Source organism: Rhinolophus ferrumequinum, chromosome 23, assembly GCF_004115265.2.
Source record: "Rhinolophus ferrumequinum isolate MPI-CBG mRhiFer1 chromosome 23, mRhiFer1_v1.p, whole genome shotgun sequence".
Classification (NCBI taxonomy): domain Eukaryota; kingdom Metazoa; phylum Chordata; class Mammalia; order Chiroptera; family Rhinolophidae; genus Rhinolophus; species Rhinolophus ferrumequinum.
The window spans coordinates 20,667,477-20,685,817 of record NC_046306.1 but is presented as its reverse complement, the minus strand read 5'-3'; the positions used below and the strand labels follow the sequence as shown (position 1 = coordinate 20,685,817).

The following is an 18,341-nucleotide window of genomic DNA, read 5'->3' as shown; positions in this document are numbered from 1 at the left end:
CTGTACTTAAAAGTAGCAAGTGTACAGAAATACAATACCTACTAAGGTTATAAACTGACCACTGACCTGGGCATGGAGGAAAGGGCATGGCTTCCGGGTTTCAGAAGTACATTTGCCAATATAACAAAGGTGCCCACTCCTAGCATTATGAAAAATTTCAAACATGCAGAGTTGAAATAATTGTATATTCTCCATTTTACCCTACAATTTCTACAATTCACATTCTGTTATATATATCTCCTAACTATCCATTCCATTCTTGTGGTGCATGTTAAAAGACAGCTGTAGACAGTACACACTCCTAACTAAACACTTCGGTGTCCATATTACTAACGACGTTGCCATTTTTTGTTTTGAAGGGTGGGTAAGATTTACATACAGTGAAATGCACAGATCTTAAGTGTACTACTTAAGTGACAAATGCATATACCTGTCAAGCCAACCCCCCCTTTCAAGATCACATCATCCCAGAAAGCTGTCCTGCTGCTTCCCCGCCCATCTCCACCCCTACTCTCCAGAGGCAACCCCTGTCCTGACTCCCATCACGTATGAACTTCACCTTCCAAGGTACAGCTCTTGGCTGGGGTCTCTGAACAGGGGTCCGCATTTGCCTCCCGGAAAATGCAGCAGCTGCCGTCTCTTCCATCATTCATCCCTCTGCCTCATCAGTTGCCACTGCTCCTTAGAATTTGGCTGTGCCTCTGGGAGCTAGTATTCCCTTTTCTCCAAAAATGTGTTTTTAAAACACTCCAGAAATTATAGGCTTTCTCCCTTTTCATACGCTTGATTCTCAAACCAGCTGTACTTCTGTATACTTTATCATTGAAAATCCTAAACCAAAATCTTGCCACACCAAATTCAGGTCCTAGTGAAGTACTAGGGAAAAGAAAAGGAGATCTCATAAATTTGATCGTTTGCAGCTAGTAGAAATCATGAAGCCGCCAAACACATCAAATTGGTAGACACAACCCAGTGTCAATGAGCTTTAGCTGATCCATCATATTCACTTGAGAAGGAAAAGAACAAGACATCCAAAGTGCCAGTCCTATCTTTATGTTAGAAGCTCGATTGGGTCAAAGAGCAAACTTATCTTCGTTTCCCAGTGTCTTTAAATGTATTCTCTGGGCCTCATTCCTCCCCTGCCCCTGGAAGGGATGTGGGGAGTCCGGGGCTGCTTCCATCGTTAGATGTGTCCACTGTAACAAAACCTATAAACTGCATTTGGAGATAGAGGCCGCTCCTTTCCCAGCTTGGGCCGCTGCCAGCCTTGCCCTCTGGTGGGGAGGGAGGCAGCAACTGCTTGGCCTGGGTCTGGGCCTTGTTTTGTCTCGTGTTGCTACGTTGCGTGGGATGGGGAGAGGAAAGTTCACGCTTGACCAGTGCTGTTGTGAACTGGCTTCTGGCTCTCCGAGCCTGGTGTGTGTTTAAAGCTGAAACGGTACACCTTCCGTGAGTGTTCCGAGACCTACCCTTTGACCCCCACTCTCATCCCTTCTGTTGTCCTCTCACCTGCAATTCCCTTCCTTTGGGTGACGCACTGTCTTTGGCTGGCCCTCTGTAACTTTCATCTTGGCCCCTGGTTCTTAGGGCCCCCTCGAGGTGAAGCAGAATCAGGCCACCACGTCCCTCCACGGTGGTGAGACTCAGCACTTCCCCAGCTTCTAAACATTGTTCTCTCACTTTCATCTCTTTCATTGGCTAAAGATCGGGCAGGAGTCCGAACTCTTTGGGCCACCTTGTTTTGCAGTCCCGCATTGGTCCTGCCCCTCTCCTTGTGTATGGCAGCTACTGCATTGAGGTCACAGCAGAAACAGATGAGAAAATTACACTTTAATTCCCTAGTTCACAAGAAATATGTTATTAATAACACTTTGTAAAAGGCAAGATGAAATAGAGAATTTTATAGGATTTTTTTTCTAACTCTCTTGCTTTTAAATACTTTTTGACATGCCAGACTATGTTCGACTTTCAGGTATTAGGTTTTCAGATATATTTAGAGAAAACCTAAACAAAAGTAGATTGCCTGTAACTTGGTCTTATTTTACAATTCTGTACAAAGCTGCTTTATTCATTCAACAATTATTTAGTGATTGCCTACTACCGTGTTTCCCCCAAAATAAGACCGGGTCTTATATTAATTTTTGCTTCAAAAGACGTATTAGGGTATATTTTCAGGGGATGTCTTATTTTTTCATGTACAACAATCTGCATTTATTCAAATATAGTCATGTCATCCTCTGGAACGTTGTCATAACATACTAATACGTCCATCTGGCTGATGATCTTAATTGGGGCTTATTTTCGGGGTAGGTCTTATTTTTGGGGAACACAGTATGCACTGGGCCCCAGTTTAAGCATAAAGGAGATGATGACAAGTGCTTATTTCTGGTGGAAATGAGACAGCCAATTAAAACTATGCTTGGGACCCACCCTTGACTACTTAAATCATAATCCCTGAGCATAAGCCCTGGACGTCATTATTTTGTAAAAGCTCCCCAGGTTTTGTGACATGCAGCTAGGGTTGGGTACCACAGGTTCAGAGCCTCGTTTGCCATGGGTAAGCATCCAGGAGGCTATAACAAAAATATTCAGGGGTAAGGAACTCTCCTTGAAAGATTAAAAATACAAAGGGAATGCATTCAACAGAAGAGCTGCAAGATAAAGTTGAGAAAAATCTCCCCCAAAATGTAAGAAAACTAAAGGATCACTCTGGGGTATTCAACATCTCATTAACACAAGTTCCAGAGAGAGAAAACAGGGTGGAAAATTATCAGCAAGAATATAAGAAAAACTTTTAGAACTAAGGACAGAAGCTCTCAGATTGAAAGATATGAGTGTCCACAGCTATTAATTTTTAATAAGACCCACGCCAGGTCCCATCATCGTGAAATCTCAGAACACTGGACAGACACAATCCAGAGAGAGAAGAAAACCAAACAAAGGATTAGACATACAACAGCATGTCACATCCTAACAGCATCAATAGAAATGAGAGTAAAGCAATGCCCTCAAAATTGTGATTTTAAAAACATTATTTACAATCTAGAGTTTTATACTCAACCAAACTATTGGTCAAGTGTAAGAGTAAGATAAATGTTTTCAGACACATATGGTCATATGTATTTATCTGTCATGCACCATTTTTTTCAGGTAGCTACTGAAGACTACATTAAAATAAGGAAGTAAAGAAAGTAAGACATGGGATCCTGGCAATTTGAGACTCCAACACGAGAAACAAAAGGGGTACCTCGGAATGAAGGTCAAGGGTGCTGGGCAGTAAACGTAGAGAGTCCTGAATAGGGTTCCAAGAAGAAAACAAAACTTATAAGTTATCTGATGTGTTTGAATGTATTCAGAGGAGATGTTTACTTCTTCAAGAAACTTAGGGATAATTTAGTATTGAGGCATGGAAAACAAAACAAGAATTGGAAAATTAAGCCAAAACTCCAGAAAATAAAACCAAAAAAATTGTACAATAAAAAGCAAATCCAGAGCATATCATGTGTTGCAGCTGTGATTAATAGTTATGTAGGAAAATACTACGAACCCTGAATAGTGCTATAACTGCTGGGATGTGGGAAAGGCAAGGAGAGGCAAGATTCATGTTTCCTTCCATGGTAAGAACTAAAGAAAGAAGGAAAATCATGGTGCTTAGTTAGAAACATGAAGGTAAATATCAGAAGGAACAGCTACAAGTATTTAAATTGCTATTTGACTTTTTTATAGTACGAGAATTTGAGTAAAAATTAAATGCTAAAAGTTTGCCATAACCTAAAGCTATGCTTGTAATAAGCCAGGTGCTTCTGGCTCTTTTCCAGTGAAGTAAATGATGAATGAGAGTTTTCTAGAACTCCAGGGGGAATCTGGAGGGATAGACCAAAGGGAATCTATTGCAGGCATGAAATATCTTTGAAGTCTCCTCCTATCTTTAAAATTGTACACATAATTTGCACTCTGGTGTCTCTGTGGCGAATGCAGGGCCCGAGCAGAATCAGGAACACAGCCAGCCAGGTGAGAGCCCTGACGGTGGCCTGGATGAGGGGAGTAACAGGGGCATCTCAGAGGAGCAAAGCCCATGAGGGAGTGAAGAAGGTTGGCACCAGGCACAGGGAAAGACCTGGCCTTAAGCTACAATAGGGACAGCTATTCCACTGCAACCTGAGGGGAGGCAGGGCGAGGGCACCTGGACAGCAAGGCCAGAGGGAAGAAGTGCTGGATCAGTGAGGGGGCAGTTCAGATTTCCTGGGAAAGTGTCGTGGGATGGCTGTGGCGCAGCTGAGGTTGTCAGGTCAACACTTCTGCATCATCTCATACAGCTGGGGTGCAGCTGCGTGGTACGCTCGCTCATAGCTCGCTTTAACCAGGGCTGGGATGTTGCCAGGTTAATTCAACAGAAGAATGAGGGAGTTAGGCGTTTTGGGAAGTAATTATCAGAATGGGCTGTGGAGTCTGTGCTGGGCCAGGAGGAAGTGGAGACAGGTGGAGAAGCAACTGATAGTGAGAGGGGGTAATAGAAGCCTTGTTTTGCTCAAAGGTGGTGGTCGCTGGATCCCCACCCTTTGCGGGAGAAGCGCATTGGTGTGGGCTGAGACTAGGACAGTGAGGCGAAGGCCAAGCGGAGCAGATTCCTGGGAAGAGCCGACCTGGCAGAGTGACAGCCTAAAAAGGCTAGGAGGGGTCAGATGGGTTTGAGAGTGACGGGGTAAATTTGAGACGACCCCACAGAGTGACTGGATTGGTGGGCGAGGGGCAAGACCAGCTGAGGCCTGGGTCGAGCTGTGGTTATGGGGTGTGAGAGCAGGTGGGGTGAGCTGGAGGTGCAGGTATTGGGGAGACGGTGGCTCCACTCGGATGTGTTGAGTTTCAGAAGCCTAAACCTCTGCGACAACCTTTGCTCAGGAGGCCGGACAGACCTGCGTCCAGGAGGGCAAGTCCGGGGCTGGAGGGGGGGATGTGAACCACTATCGGGTTAGAGGCCCTGGTGAGTGTGAATGTGGACATGACCAAGGGCGACAGGAGCTGGCTGAGGGAGCTGAGGGCATGGCAGGGCGAGAATGCGGGGTGCACCTGGAAGCAGGAAAGGCCAAGGGAAGGCAACCTCTCCAGGTGACTGGCCAGCTCTGAGGGCTGGTGTCTGGGGAGGGCAGGGGCTGAGGACATAGGAGGAAGGGAGGTGGGTTGAGGACTGATCACACCCTGGCTAAAGAGAGAGGAGGTGACCGAGGGAGTGAGGCCCAAAGGAAGGAAAAGCCAGGTCCAAGGCCCCCATGTGGGAAGTGGGGTGCTTGGTCACGGCCTCCACTTCTCAGGAGTGAGGTGGCACACCCCAAGCCAGTGGCTTGGGGACCCCTAGTTGAGTTTCAGTCTCTCCAGTCTTTGGAAAATTCCACTTAGAGCCTGCAAACAGGAATGAGCAATCCTTTACTCAGACATAATGACCCTGACTTAGACCTCATTCCTCCTGGGTCCTCCGAACGTGAGGACCCTTTTACAAGTGAGTTCATCTTCTTAAATATGATACTATAGCACATGGAGTTAAAGTGGGTCCATCCGATTCTAGGCCCTGTTTCCCCGGGACTCTGGCCTCCAGCTCACTCACTGGTCTTCCACCTCAGAGGTAGGTTCCATTTTTACAGATGGAAATATTGAGGCTCCAGGGGGAAATAATTTGTTCAAAGTTATCCAGTTAAGTGGTAAAGCCACTTTCGACCAAGGTCCCTCTGCCATTGTGGGGACAGAACCAGGGGTGCAGTTTCCAGGCTCTCGCCCTCACGTGGAAAGGTACTCACTTGGGTAGTAAATGGCCATCGACTGTGATCAAATGGCCATCAGCTGTGGCTAGTTGGCCGTCAGCTGTAACCAGTGAGCCATTGGGCACTAATATAACTGCCGTGGCTACGCTAGCAGCAAATGGGGGCTAGCAAGAAGATGGTGGCTGAGCTAGCAAGCGGCAGAGTGTGGATTGCGGATTGCAGAGAGGCAGATTGCAGCTAGCAAATGGGGAGTTTGTCGGTTGGCAGAAAAGCGGTCAGCAGGTCGCATGTCTTGTGAATCCAGCCTCCAGTGAGACTATAGTGGTATGACTCCCCTACCTATGGCTCCGTGGGTGTTCCTTTTTGGCCTCACCATGTCCTGTGTTCTTATGTGGGGAGCGGGACCAGAGACCCAGCAGGGTCTCCCGCACGACAGCCATTGTGTAAAGGAGAAGAGGCTCAGAGAAGGAACCTGCCACGGGCACACAGTAATTGATGCCTACCCTCCACCCAGGCCAGGGTTTGCTCCACCCTCATGTGACAAGCCAATCAAGGCCAGCTCTGTGCCTTTCCGCAGGCCCAGGAATGGGAAGAGTGGGGCGGGTGAGCTGGGCCATGAGTGAGCCCTTGACCTGAGCTGGCCCTCTTTCCCCAAACACTCCTCTCAGACCTGTAGTGACCAGCAGCAGTGCTTGGCCCAGACTCAGTCCCTGCGCATGGTCTGGAGGGGACACAGACCCTCTCAGATGGGCAGTGACTCCGAGAGATGACACGTGGAGGCCCAGAGCAGAGGTCCTCAGCCAACGAATCATTTCTGAGCACCTACCTACCATGTGCTGCACTCTGTGTAGGCGCTGGGGAACAGCAGGAGCCAAACATACAGGAAACACTGTCATTAAGGGGTGTGCATGTTAGCAGAAGGGAGAAATGAAATAATAGAAGGAGCAGCAGGGAGGCAGGTCCCACACACCTTGTGGGCCATTGTTTAGCCTTTGACTTGTGCTCTGAACGAGTGGGATGCAGGAACAGCATGATCCAGCAGGATCACTCGTCAGTGTAGTGAGACCAGACTGAAGCAGGCAAGGCCAAAGCAAGGAGACCAGTGAGGAGACGATGGTAATAATCCGGAGATGATGGTGACTTTGGCATGAGTGGCAGTGGTGGAAGTGGTGAGAAGGGATCAGATTCTGGAGATATTTGAATGTAGAACCAATAGTATTTGAGCATAGATTGGATGTGGAGGGCAGGGGTGAGGGAAAGAAAGGAGTCAAAGATGACAGATGGGGACAGGGAAAATTACAGTTGGCGCACATGTATGGGAGGAAGATCATGAGTTCATCTGGGGAGGTCAAGTTTGAGATGTTTGCTAGACTTTGAAGTAGAAACAAAGAGTAGGCCAGACCTTTAGATTCAGAAGAGAAGGGGGAGAGGAGGAAGCAGTCAGCAGAGAAACCAGAGGATTGAAGGAGAGGTGTTAGTCTGCTGACTGGTCGGGTAAGAGGAAGAGTGAGCACAGACTTTGAGATTTGGGGGATGGGCCCCTCCCCCACTGCAGCCTCAGCCCAGGGCTTAGTCTGACAAAAGAGAGGTGTAACCACTTCCCCAAGGCCATGGCCAGCCTAGTTCTTTCCATTGCTCTTATTGGCTCTTATTACACTTAGTCTCATGCAACTTTGTGTTTGTGAGATTTGTCCACTTTGACACACATATCTGTAGATCAAGAGTCAGCAAACTAAGGCCCTAGGGTCAAGTTTGTTTTAGCAAATAGCCACAGCCATGCCCACTCTGGTTGTCTAAGATTGCTTCCACACTCCAACAGGACTGAGTGGTTACCAGGGCCACATGGCTGGCAAAGCCAAAAATATTTATTGTCTTGTCTTTTAAAGGGAAAGTTTGCTGACTCCTTCTCTTCCTCTTTCACTATAACAGTGTGTTGTTCTGTTATAGAAATACACCACGATATTTAACTGGACATTTAGGCGGTCGCAATTTTTTGCTATTATGAAAATGCTCCACTAAACATACCTGTGTTTCTTTGGGCTCACGTGCACTCGAAAGTAGAATCCCTGGTTTGTAAAATATGGGCATCTTCAGTTCTGATAGATTTTGCCAAATTGTTCTCCAGGGTGGCTGAAAAGATTTATACTCCCATAAGCAGCGTAAAAAGTTCCCATATTCCTCTAAAACTTGGTATAAAACTAATAAAACTAACTTTATTAGTTGGCAATCTTTTATATATATATCTACACATATATATATTCTTTTATATATATGTGTAGATATATATTTTATATATATATAAAAGAATATATATATATGAGAATATATGTATATGAGTATATATACATATATATGTGTGTGTGTATATATATATATATATATGTATATATATATATGAGAACACTGTGTTTCTCTAGGGTCTATCAGCTCCAAGTCATTGTCCTTCAATCTAGGGCGCAGCTCAGCTCCGAGGCCAGTCGCTATTTTCAGTCTTTAGTTGCAGGGGGTGCAGCCCCCTCATCCCATGAGGGAATTGAATCTGCAACCTTGTTGAGAGCTCACAGTCTAACCAACTGAGCCATCCGGCCGTCCTACCGTTTCCCCAAAAATAAGACCTAGCCGGACAATTAGCTCTAATGAGTCTTTTGGAGCAAAAATTAATATAAGACTTGGTCTTATAGTAAAATAAGGGTCTTTTATTATGTTAGATAAGATCTGATCTTATAGTAAAATATAATTTTACTTATAGTAAAATAAGACTGGGTCTTATCTAACATAATTAAAGACCCTTATTTTACTATAATATAAGACCAAGTCTTATATTAATTTTTGCTCCAAAAGACGCATTAGAACTGATTGTCTGGCTAGGTCTTATTTTCGGTATGAAACACGGTGTTGGCAATCTTTTATTGTTTGTAGATTCCTTGGGTTATTCTGGCTGTGAATGATAGTTTTGCTCTTTTTGCTCTTTTTTTAGTCTTGGTGCTCTGGCTGGGACCTCCATATAATACTGCATTTTGTTTGATGAAAAAATTTTAAATTTTGTTCCTGGCTTTGAAGGGAACAATGCTTAACATTTTACCATATACTGTGGTATTTTACCATTAAGTATAATGTTTGCTCCAAGTTTGGTTATTTTTATTTATTTATTTTTTTGGGAGAACACTTAGGAAACCATTTGGACTAGTTGGCTTTTTGAGGTATATGGCTACTCAGTTTGCCTATTTCTTTTTCATTTAGTCTTGGCAAATTATCTTTTTTGAGAAAATTGTTATTTCATCTAAATTTTAAACTTATTGGCATGAAGTTTATATAATCTTATTTTTGTCATTTCTGATATATATAGTTATGTCCTTTTGAAATTAATTTTATTTTATTGATCTTTTCAAAGATCTAGCTTTGTTTTGTGGTCCATACTAGTGTTTGTTTTCTATTTCATCAATTTCTCTTCTTCATTATTATCATCCTTAACTTTCTTTGTGTTTACATTGTTATTCCTTTTTAAAATTCTTTGACACTGCTAATAAATTTCCTGTATTCTTACCTAATATAACAAGGCTATAAATCTTCTAAATGCTGCTTTTAGCTGCTCGGAGTTTTTATTTTATTCTCATTTTTGGTTTGATCTAAATAATTTTCATTTCTGTATGATTTCATCTTTGAGTAGTAAGTTTTTTAGAAGAATGTTTAAATGTCCAAACATTTGGAGTCTACTTGGCTCATGTCTGTGGTCAGGGAATATGGTCTATATGAAACCGATTAGTTGATATCTGTTGAGAAATTTCTTGGAGTCTCCTAGTTAGGTTTTTTTTTTTTTTTTTGTAAATGTTTCTTGTGTGCTGGAAAGTAACATATTGGGTTCAGGGTTCTATCAGGGTCCATTGATCAGGACTATTGATAGTATTAAAATCGTCTATATTCTTTTTTCGACTGTTTGGTCTTCAGTTACTGAAAGAGGTCTTACTTAAATCTCCTACCCTGCTGGAGGATTTGGCCATTTTTCCTTGTATCTGGTTACTTTTGCTTTATACATTTTCAATACTTTTTTTAAACTTCTAACATACAAGTTCAGAATTGTTGTATTTTCCTAGAAAATTGTTCTTTTAACCATTTTGTGGTGACCCTCTTTATCCCTAAGCACATCTTTTTCCTTACAGCCTATTTGGTCTGATTTTCTTATATCTTTTGGTTAGTTTTTCTGAAGTATACCTTTTGCCACCTTTTCACTGTTGGTGCCCTAAGGTTTTAAATGTCCTCTTGTAAACAGCCTAGAGCTGCATTTTATTTTTCTTGGCCAATCTGATCATCTGTTTTAATAGGTGAATATAAAACATTTTCTACCTCTGATTATGCGCCATTTATAATCCTTTCTTTTTACTTTGCCTCCTTTTTCTTTTTTTCTGCCTTCCATATTTTAATACCCTTTACTAACTTTTTTCCTGCATTGGCAGTTATACTTTCTATTCTTTTAGTGATTTCTCTTAAATGTCTGAAATACATATTTGACTTTACAAAGCTAGACAATTATCATTAACTTCCTCCTCCTCTCCTATAAATCAAGCTTCTTAGAATGCTGAACTCTGGTTACCCTCTCCAGTCTTACCTGGCCCTGTGTTCAGTGCTCCTTGTTTTGCACTCCACAAATTAATCATCACTAGTCATGTTCCAATTAAGTGCTTGTTTAGATGACTTACATGTTTACCAATTTAATTGCTCACCATTTTGCCATCTAATTTCTTGTCTTTAGAGTTCTGCAAATTCACTAAAAAGTACCTAAATGCTTTTATTTTTATTTATCCTGCTCTGGATTTTATGTGAGGATCCTGGTCTTTAATTTTGGAAGCTCTTCAGGAACTGCCTCTCTTATATTCTTTCCTCTCTGGAACTCTAACTGGACATGGGCATTCTTCTCACTTTACCATTCCAGTCACTTCCTCTTTTATACTCCGTCCCATCACCTTTTTTATCTATTTAATTGCTTCTGATTATCCTCCAATTCAGAGAGATTCTCTTCTGCTGTGTCTAATCTGCTTTCTTGCCTCATTCTTTGCGATGTGAATTTCAATAGTTCTATTTTTCAATTCTAGAAATTCCTTTTTTAAACCTCTATGTTCCTTTTTAGGGCCTTGCTCTTTCATGTTTTAATTTCCCCACCCCACCTTTTTCTTTCTCTAACCATAAGCTTCATGAAGGCGAGGAGGACTTTTGGTTCACTGCTGTCATTCTCAGCACTCGTACTGTCTTGGAACTGACAGACTCGAGTGTGCGCTGTCACATGACAGTGACAGCAGGAATAGAGGATGCTGAGCCGCAGTCTGGCCTGCGAGTCCAGGCTTTCCAGGCTCTGCTCAGCCGGGGCCAGGGGGAGAGAGACCCGCGCAGGCCATGACATCATGGGACTGTGACGTGCTCTGGGAGCCCCCGCCCTTCATAGTTAGTGCGCGCTGGGAATCCAGGCTCTCTGCGCCCTGACATCACGGTCCGGGCGGGCGGGTTTTGCGTCGGCCCAATGGGAGTGGCGCGCCGGCCTCCCCTTTAAGGAATGTTGTGACCTGACGTCACCCGGGCGAGTTACCTCCCCGAGTCTCCGCCGCCGGGCTCAGCGTGAGCCCCGGAGCCCTTGAGCGCGAGGTACAGAGCCCCCGGAACCCCTGAACCGCAGCCACATCCCCGCGCCGTGCGCCCCGGAGCCTCGGCCTGTGCGCCCGCCGGGCCCGCGAGATGCCCTCGGACCGGCCTTTCAAGCAGCGGCGGAGCTTCGGTGAGGCCCGGCGGGCAATCAGCGACAGTGTGTGTGGGGGGGTGGGGGGCGCGACCGACAGGGCTGCCGCAGGTGACGTCAGCCCGGTGACGTCAGGCTCCAGCTGGACCCCAGGCTGGCAGGCAGGTTCAGGCCTGGGCCCCGGCCTGCCCGACGGCTCCAGGGGTGGGGGCTTTGGGGAGGTAGGGCCGGAGGGGCCACACCTCTGGGACAGGCGGAGTGAGCCGCGAAGAGGGCCCAGCTTCACTGCCCGACCTCCTTCCGCAGCCGACCGCTGTAAGGAGGTGCAGCAGATCCGCGACCAGCACCCCAGCAAGATCCCGGTGAGTCCCTCCGCCCCCTAAGCTCCCCGCCCGGCCCCAGGCCCCGCCCCGGGCTCACGCGTTGCCGCCCCACACGGTTCCCAGGTAATCATTGAGCGCTACAAGGGTGAGAAGCAGCTGCCTGTCCTGGACAAGACCAAGTTCCTGGTCCCGGACCATGTCAATATGAGCGAGTTGGTCAAGATAATCCGGTGCGTGGGCAGTACTGTCAGGGGGGACTCGGGTCCTGCTGGGGTCAAGCAGTGGGCCAGGTCCTGAGAAGGGCTCGGGTGGGGCAGGGCATGGGGCGTTGGGTACCTGTTCTGGGGAGGGTGGGAAAGGTCAAGGTCAGGGCTGGGGTCAGCGTCAGGTGAGAGCCTCTAGATGGGGCTGGGATGCGTGGGAATCAGAGGCTGGGCATCATTTGGGGGAAATCTGAGCTGCGCCCACCCAGCAGCCAGGGCCTCCTGTCCACCGCAGGCGCCGCCTGCAGCTGAACCCCACGCAGGCCTTCTTCCTGCTGGTGAACCAGCACAGCATGGTGAGCGTGTCCACGCCCATCGCGGACATCTATGAGCAGGAGAAGGATGACGATGGCTTCCTCTACATGGTCTACGCCTCCCAGGAAACCTTCGGCTTCTGAGCCAGCAGTAGGGGGGGCTGGCCTGGGAGTGGGGGGCCCTGTCAGGCTCTGCCCAGGGAGCTCCTGGCTCCTGCACTGAGCTGCCTCTGCCTCTTAGGTCGGGGCAGGGATGCCACCCCTTGGGGGCACCAACCACTCCATCTCTGCCCTGGGTAGATCCTGAGCCAGTCATGTTAGGGTTGTCCCTCTGGGTGCTGGCGGGTGGGGAGCAGCCCCCAGCACCCCTGCTCTGTCTGGTTCGTTTTTTTGTTTGTTTTTTTTTTAGGCCCCTGCCTGTCTGTCCACCTGCCCCTCCCCCACTCGAGGCGCTGTCCCCAGCCTGGACCCACCCACCCCTGAAGGTCTGGCCCCTGGCTCACCTGGCCTTCACATGGTGTATGAATCTGTGGGCATTGTCCTTCTGCAGAATAAAGATTGCTCAGGCCTGCCTGGCCCTTTGCCTCCAGCTGCTTGGGAGGGGTGGGGAGGACTCTTGGTGGGGCTGTCTCATGCTATTCTTGGCTCGCCAGTGCACATACTTGGATCCTGTGGATTTAGGGTTCATTCTGGAAACCCACATCCTTGTGAAGTGTACCAATGCAGTATTAGGGGCCAAGCCCACGTCTTCATAACAAAAACCATTTATTAAGTACCCACAACCTAACAAACCCTTCTCACCCTTCTTCCCTTTTCCTGCCTGGGAGGGGGCTCCTTGGTGTGCAGAGAGACAAAAGGGGGGTCCAAGTGGAGGTGCTCCTGGCAGCCAAGGTGCCACAGACCTTGCTGCTAGCCTTGGCTCCTCTTTGGTGCCAGGATTCGTGACACTGGACTTGAACCTCTTCTAAGGACTTGTCTGCTGGCACCTCCGGCTCGAGGGCTTGGCCCAGCTTCTGGCCTTCCCACCCCATGAAGTCCATGCAGCCTTGTGCCCAGCCAGGCCTATTTGAGCACAAGCATGGCCTCGGTGCCGTCCTTGGCGGTCAAGTAGAGACCATGCGTGAGGTAGTACTCTCGCCGCAGGAAGGCGTAGAAGTAGTCGGAGATGAGCAGGATCTGGGGGGAGAGAGTGAGTGTGAGAAGCTTAGAGGTACCTCCCCCTGAACCCTGAGTCTGAGGGGCTAGGCAGGTACTGGGGAGACCTTACACCGGGACCCCCACCTCAGGACCTACGCTTGGTCCTGCCAGGTCTCACTGGCACCTCCTCCCTCTACCACAGTCTATACCTCCTTCCCAAGCCCTGGCCTCTGAACTCCAGACAGTACTTCTGCAACCAGAGGCCCCTCCACCTCACCTCTTGGGGGCCCACAGGCCCCTCCAATCCAGCCAGGCCCCCTGTCAATCCCGCTTCTACTGGGAACCCTGCCTCCCATCTTCCATCCAGGTGCTCAGGCCACAGAATCACCTGCTACTTTTCCTGCCACATACAAAGCCACTAAGACCTGCCACTTCTAGCTCCTCAACTCTCTCAAATGCACCCATTTCTACCCGTCTTCACAGCTACCACCCCGGACAAGGTCCCTGCCCTCTCAACAGCAGTCTCCTCTCTGGGCTCCGAATCGCACACCTTCCCTCCGCCAGTCCATTTTCCCCAGCACCCAGAGTTGCTTTTCCAAACAAACCTGGTTGTGTTCAAGTCCTCTAACGGCCTCCTGTGGCTCGTAGGGTGAAGGTCAAACTCCCTGGCCTCCAGGGCCTTGCACCTCGTCCCTGTCTGTGCACACGCGCCACCCTCGCCCCTGTTCCACCCCACTCTGCTCCCACTGCAAGAACTTTGCTGTTTCCTCTGCCTGGAATGTTCTCTCCCCTTTTATCTAGTTACCACCTGCTTGCCCTTCAGGTCTCAGAAAGGATGTTCCTCAGAGAAGCCTGCCTCACACCCAGATCGGGTCATGGCCTCACCAACCTCTATTTGGCAGCACAAACTCATCCAAAGTGCAGTTTTACCTTCATCTCTGACTGCCTGATGACTGTGCTCCTTCCTGCCCTGCACTGGGCAGGGTCCCTGAGTGGTTCTGCCACCATGGTATATGTGCCCAGCTCGGTCTGCCTTTCCCGTATGGGCCACAGAATTCAAAGGGCCTTAAAAGTGCAGCCCACCACCCCCCTCACTGAGGCCCGGAGAGGAACAGGGATCTGCCAAGTTCCCCCACATGCCAGACCTAAAGTCTTAAATCCCATCTGCCCCAGGCTCCCAAGACCTCCAGTGCCTGGAGCAGGAGGGGCAGGGCCCAGCTGCACAGAAGGATGAGGGGAAGGGGCTCACCACTGCGGACACCACCAGCGCTCAGGCACTTAGCGCCTCTCAGACTAGCGTACCAAGCACCTCTTGGGACACGGGGAGATGGAAGCCCTGAGCGGAGGAGCACCTGGCTCGGGTATTGGAGCTGAGCCTGGGATCGTGGCCTCTGACCCTGAGACCCCTATCCTGGGCAGGCTCTGTCACACTGTGGACAGGAAGGAGGGCACACAGTGGCCTGGAGCAGGCACTCAGAACCAACACCAGTGATGGCCTCAGGACAAGGATCCCACAGGCGCCTGTTGGAAGGCTTATCAACCCCATCTTACAGATGAGGAAATTAAGGCACAAGGGGTCAATAGTTGGTCTAAGGCTATCCCAGGAGAGCTGGAGTAGTGACCATGAGCCTGCTAGGCCATGCCCAGGGGCCCAGTCTGCCAGAGGGCCCAGAACTCAGCTGCTGTGGGTATCAGGAGAGCAGACAGAGCCCAGGGAGCCCCTGAGGCCGTACCCCACAGCTGTGCTTCGGGGGCAGTTGTCACAACAAAGCCTGACCTCACACCCTGCAGCCCCTTTCTTACCCAGGCCCAGGGTCCAGGGAAGGGGAGCCTGGAGTTGTGGCTGAGCTGGTGGAGGGCTGATCCCTGAGCCAGGTCAGATAAGGGGCATGTGCAAAGTCAAAAATTCACAAAACAAAATGAGCCAACTCCAGTGTCACACAATCAGCTGGACAAGTAGTAGGAAGTCAAAATACTAGGTATTAGTTTGACCCATATGAAATTGCCATTTCTGCAGATCAGAAATGGTTGAATATTGGCAATTTCATATGGTTCAATCAAATATAAGAGGGGAAAAACACTGAAGAAATACAAATAGTAGCGTAAGCATGTTATTTAGAAGTACCAGAACCAGTCACTATAAGACCTTAGGGAGTTCTTCTTTTTCCTTAGAAGTCTTAACTTTGTAAATTAGGAACATGTATTAACTGATAAAGATACAAATCCAATTCACAACAATCAACCAATCCAAAGAACAGTGGAGAGAAAGAGAACATAGCAACTTCACAGTGGAAAAGCCTGGCAAACACCATCTTAACCAAACGAGGAAGGGTAACAGCATGCAATCGTGTGGCTAGCATGTACAGCCCGAGCGTTCCAAAACCCAAAACCTGGTTTCATGACGAGAGAAGCATCAGACAAACTCAAAGTGGGGACATGCTACAGGCTACCCGCCAGTGCTCCTCAGCTCATCCAGGCAACGAGAAATTAGGAAAGATTGAGAAAGCGAGCCGAGGACATGGGGGAGACACGACAACTAAATGTTAACGTGGTACCTTTGATTGGATCCTGGAAGAGAAAGAGGACATGTTGGGGAAAACTGGTGAAACCCACACCAAGTCTGGAGTTCACGTAATAATAATGGACTAGGGCCAGTTTCTTGGTTTGGACAAATGTATTATAGAAATATAAGATGTAAACAATGCAGGAAATTGGGTGTGGGGCACATGAGAACCCCATGCTATCTAAATTATTCCAAAATTTAAAAGTTTATTTTAAAAAGCAATGCACTATTGTTATATGCAACAACATGGATGAGCCACAAAACTATTTTGCTGAATGAAAGAAGGCTTCAGGAAATGTGTATTAAGATTTGTGTTTATCACTGTATGTAAAATTCACATAAGAAAAATGTAAATAGGTACCGAACTCTGGTTAATGATATACATGTGAAATATTTAGCAGGAAATACACTGATGCATACATTTCACTTTGAAGTATATTTAAAAAAATAAGAGTTCAAGGGATGGATAATTTGTGATCATCTAAGGAAAGCAAAATGTTAATGGTGGTAGTAGAGTCCAGGTGGTCGGTATATGGGTGTTTGATGTCTTTCAGCTTTGCTGTGTGTGTGAAAATTTTCATAATGAAGTGTCAGGGGAGGGTGGCATGGAGGGAAAGAGCCCTGCGTTGCTGGCTTGGTCTGTCAGGAACAGAGGGTCACAAGTCCTGAGTGGGTGCCCTGCTGCCAGGGACAGAACCCCAAGCTGGCAGGGAGGCTTGGCTCTTTCAGAGGGAAGACCCTGGCTGGTCACAGGCTGGCTGAGACAACCTCTTCTGACCTTGAAGCTTTCCACTTGGGCTAAGGAGAAGGGATTTCCCAGAGGCACTGGGAGTCAGCCAACCCAGCAGCTGTAGACCCAGAGCCCCTTTGTCTAGTCTGGGCAGGTGAAGATGGGCAAGGGACAGTGGAAATACCATGGGCGAGTTAGTGGCTGTGTGACCCGGGGTAAATCACTCCCCTCCCTAAGCTGCATTTCCTCATCTGTGAGATCAGCGATAAACTCAAGTTTATTACCGCAATGGTGGCTCCCCTAGTCCTGGTTCTGTCTCTTGGTGCTTTGAGAGACCTGAAGAGCAGCCGTTCTTTAAAGCTGCCTTCACTGACTGTGGCTGAGCGCCCCCAGCCTCTCCTGCCACCAACCACCAAGTCCTGCCAGTTCCCTTCCTCAGACTTCTGACTCAGCCCCCTTTTCTCCCTCCCACCGACTGCCTCCTGGCCCCTGGGGATCACACACACACACACACACACACACACACACACACACACACGCCCCCCCCCCCTTCACTTGCCTGCTCAGAAGCCAAAGGGCTCCTACTAATCCCTTGAGAGGCACCATCTCCATCCCCAGCCTCACGCTCACTTATGTGACCCCTGAAGTGAAGGCATTTCCCATTGCCCTCCCCACCAAATGGGATGGCACTTGCTCCAGCTCGTGGGCCCAGGCCTGGAGCAGGGCTGGCGCTCTGGGAGTAGCTTCCTAGTCCCCACCCCCTTTGGCACTGTCCCAGAGAGGGCTCAGTCAGACCACATTCCTCTCTCATTGGCAGCCATGAGGGACCCAGGACTCCTAATTGGGCCATGATGACGATTTAATGGGGCAGTTGAAAAAAGGGCGGTCAGGGACAGAGAGGGGGAGATCAGAAGTGGAACATGCCCTGTTACAGGGTGGGAAAGAGGAGACACAGGAAAGCAGCACATTCTGAGTATCTGCCATGGGCCAGGCCCTTTCACGAGAAGTGTATCACTGAACCTGCACACCACACTGCGGGAGGGCGTATGCGCCCCACTCAGAGATGAGCCAACTCAGAGGTTAAGGGTCCGGCCTGGGCTCACACGGGAGTAAGCGGAGCATTCAGGCTGCAGTGCTGATCTGACCGTCTGAGGCCCAAACCCGGGTTCTTCCCATCATCCCACAACCTCCTCAATTTGGGGTCCTGGGAGCAAAGGGGCTGCACACCCACCTGGGCTGAACCCTGCTACAGGCCCATGCTGACACTTCGTAAACACTAACACCCCTGTGGAGGCTATGCTCCCCATTCACAGCTGTCACTTAGCCAAGGAGAGAGTTTTTTTGGAAAAGGAAAAACAAGTGTCTGAGACATCCGAGCCAGCAGAGGCTCTTCAGTGCATCTAGAAGCTGCGGGGCTTAGGAGAGCAGCCTCAGCCAACACGGGCCCCTGGGAGGCAGCTTCCCCGGGAGGAGAAGCAGGTGCTGTCCCCCCAGGCATGTCCCGGTTCCCCGGGTCTCTTGCTCCTGCTGGAGAGGCTGACACGCGACAGCCAGCCTGCACTTGGGGGAACTCATGTGGTTGCCACCACTGGCAGT

At 48.4% G+C, this 18,341-nt stretch overlaps 2 protein-coding genes across 6 annotated transcripts in view; one reads left to right on the top strand and one right to left on the bottom strand.

The window, feature by feature from the left end:
* Positions 1–11,033: 11,033 nt before the first annotated feature.
* Positions 11,034–12,892, top strand: MAP1LC3A (microtubule associated protein 1 light chain 3 alpha). Of its 2 annotated transcripts, XM_033094989.1 has the most exons (5): positions 11,034–11,514; positions 11,782–11,837; positions 11,922–12,028; positions 12,297–12,466; positions 12,725–12,886. In XM_033094989.1, the coding sequence occupies exons 1-4, from the start codon at positions 11,475–11,477 to the stop codon at positions 12,457–12,459; spliced, it is 366 nt and encodes a 121-aa protein (XP_032950880.1). In that variant the 5' UTR covers positions 11,034–11,474; the 3' UTR covers positions 12,460–12,466; positions 12,725–12,886. The 2 variants fall into 2 exon arrangements, with proteins under 2 accessions (XP_032950880.1, XP_032950879.1); XM_033094988.1 differs by having other exon boundaries at positions 11,039–11,514; positions 12,297–12,892.
* A 170-nt stretch (positions 12,893–13,062) lies between these two features.
* PIGU (phosphatidylinositol glycan anchor biosynthesis class U) overlaps positions 13,063–18,341 on the bottom strand; it is a 79,199-nt gene continuing 73,920 nt past the window's right edge. For 3 of the 4 annotated variants that reach the window (XM_033094981.1, XM_033094984.1, XM_033094983.1), the window contains one exon: positions 13,064–13,491. In XM_033094981.1, coding sequence (XP_032950872.1) covers positions 13,378–13,491 — 114 coding nt within the window. In that variant the 3' untranslated portion in view covers positions 13,064–13,377. Of the gene's footprint in view, positions 13,492–18,341 lie in introns of all 4 variants that reach the window. The other variant, XM_033094982.1, reaches the window with a different exon arrangement.

What these genes read in the sequence shown, in the direction of transcription:
- MAP1LC3A (XM_033094988.1), top strand. Translation starts at nt 11,475, where the DNA reads ATGCCCTCGGACCGGCCTTTCAAGCAGCGGCGGAGCTTCG. An exon ending in CAAGCAGCGGCGGAGCTTCG is followed by an intron (nt 11,515 to 11,781) that starts GTGAGGCCCGGC and finishes CTCCTTCCGCAG; the next exon opens with CCGACCGCTGTAAGGAGGTG. An exon ending in AGCACCCCAGCAAGATCCCG is followed by an intron (nt 11,838 to 11,921) that starts GTGAGTCCCTCC and finishes CACGGTTCCCAG; the next exon opens with GTAATCATTGAGCGCTACAA.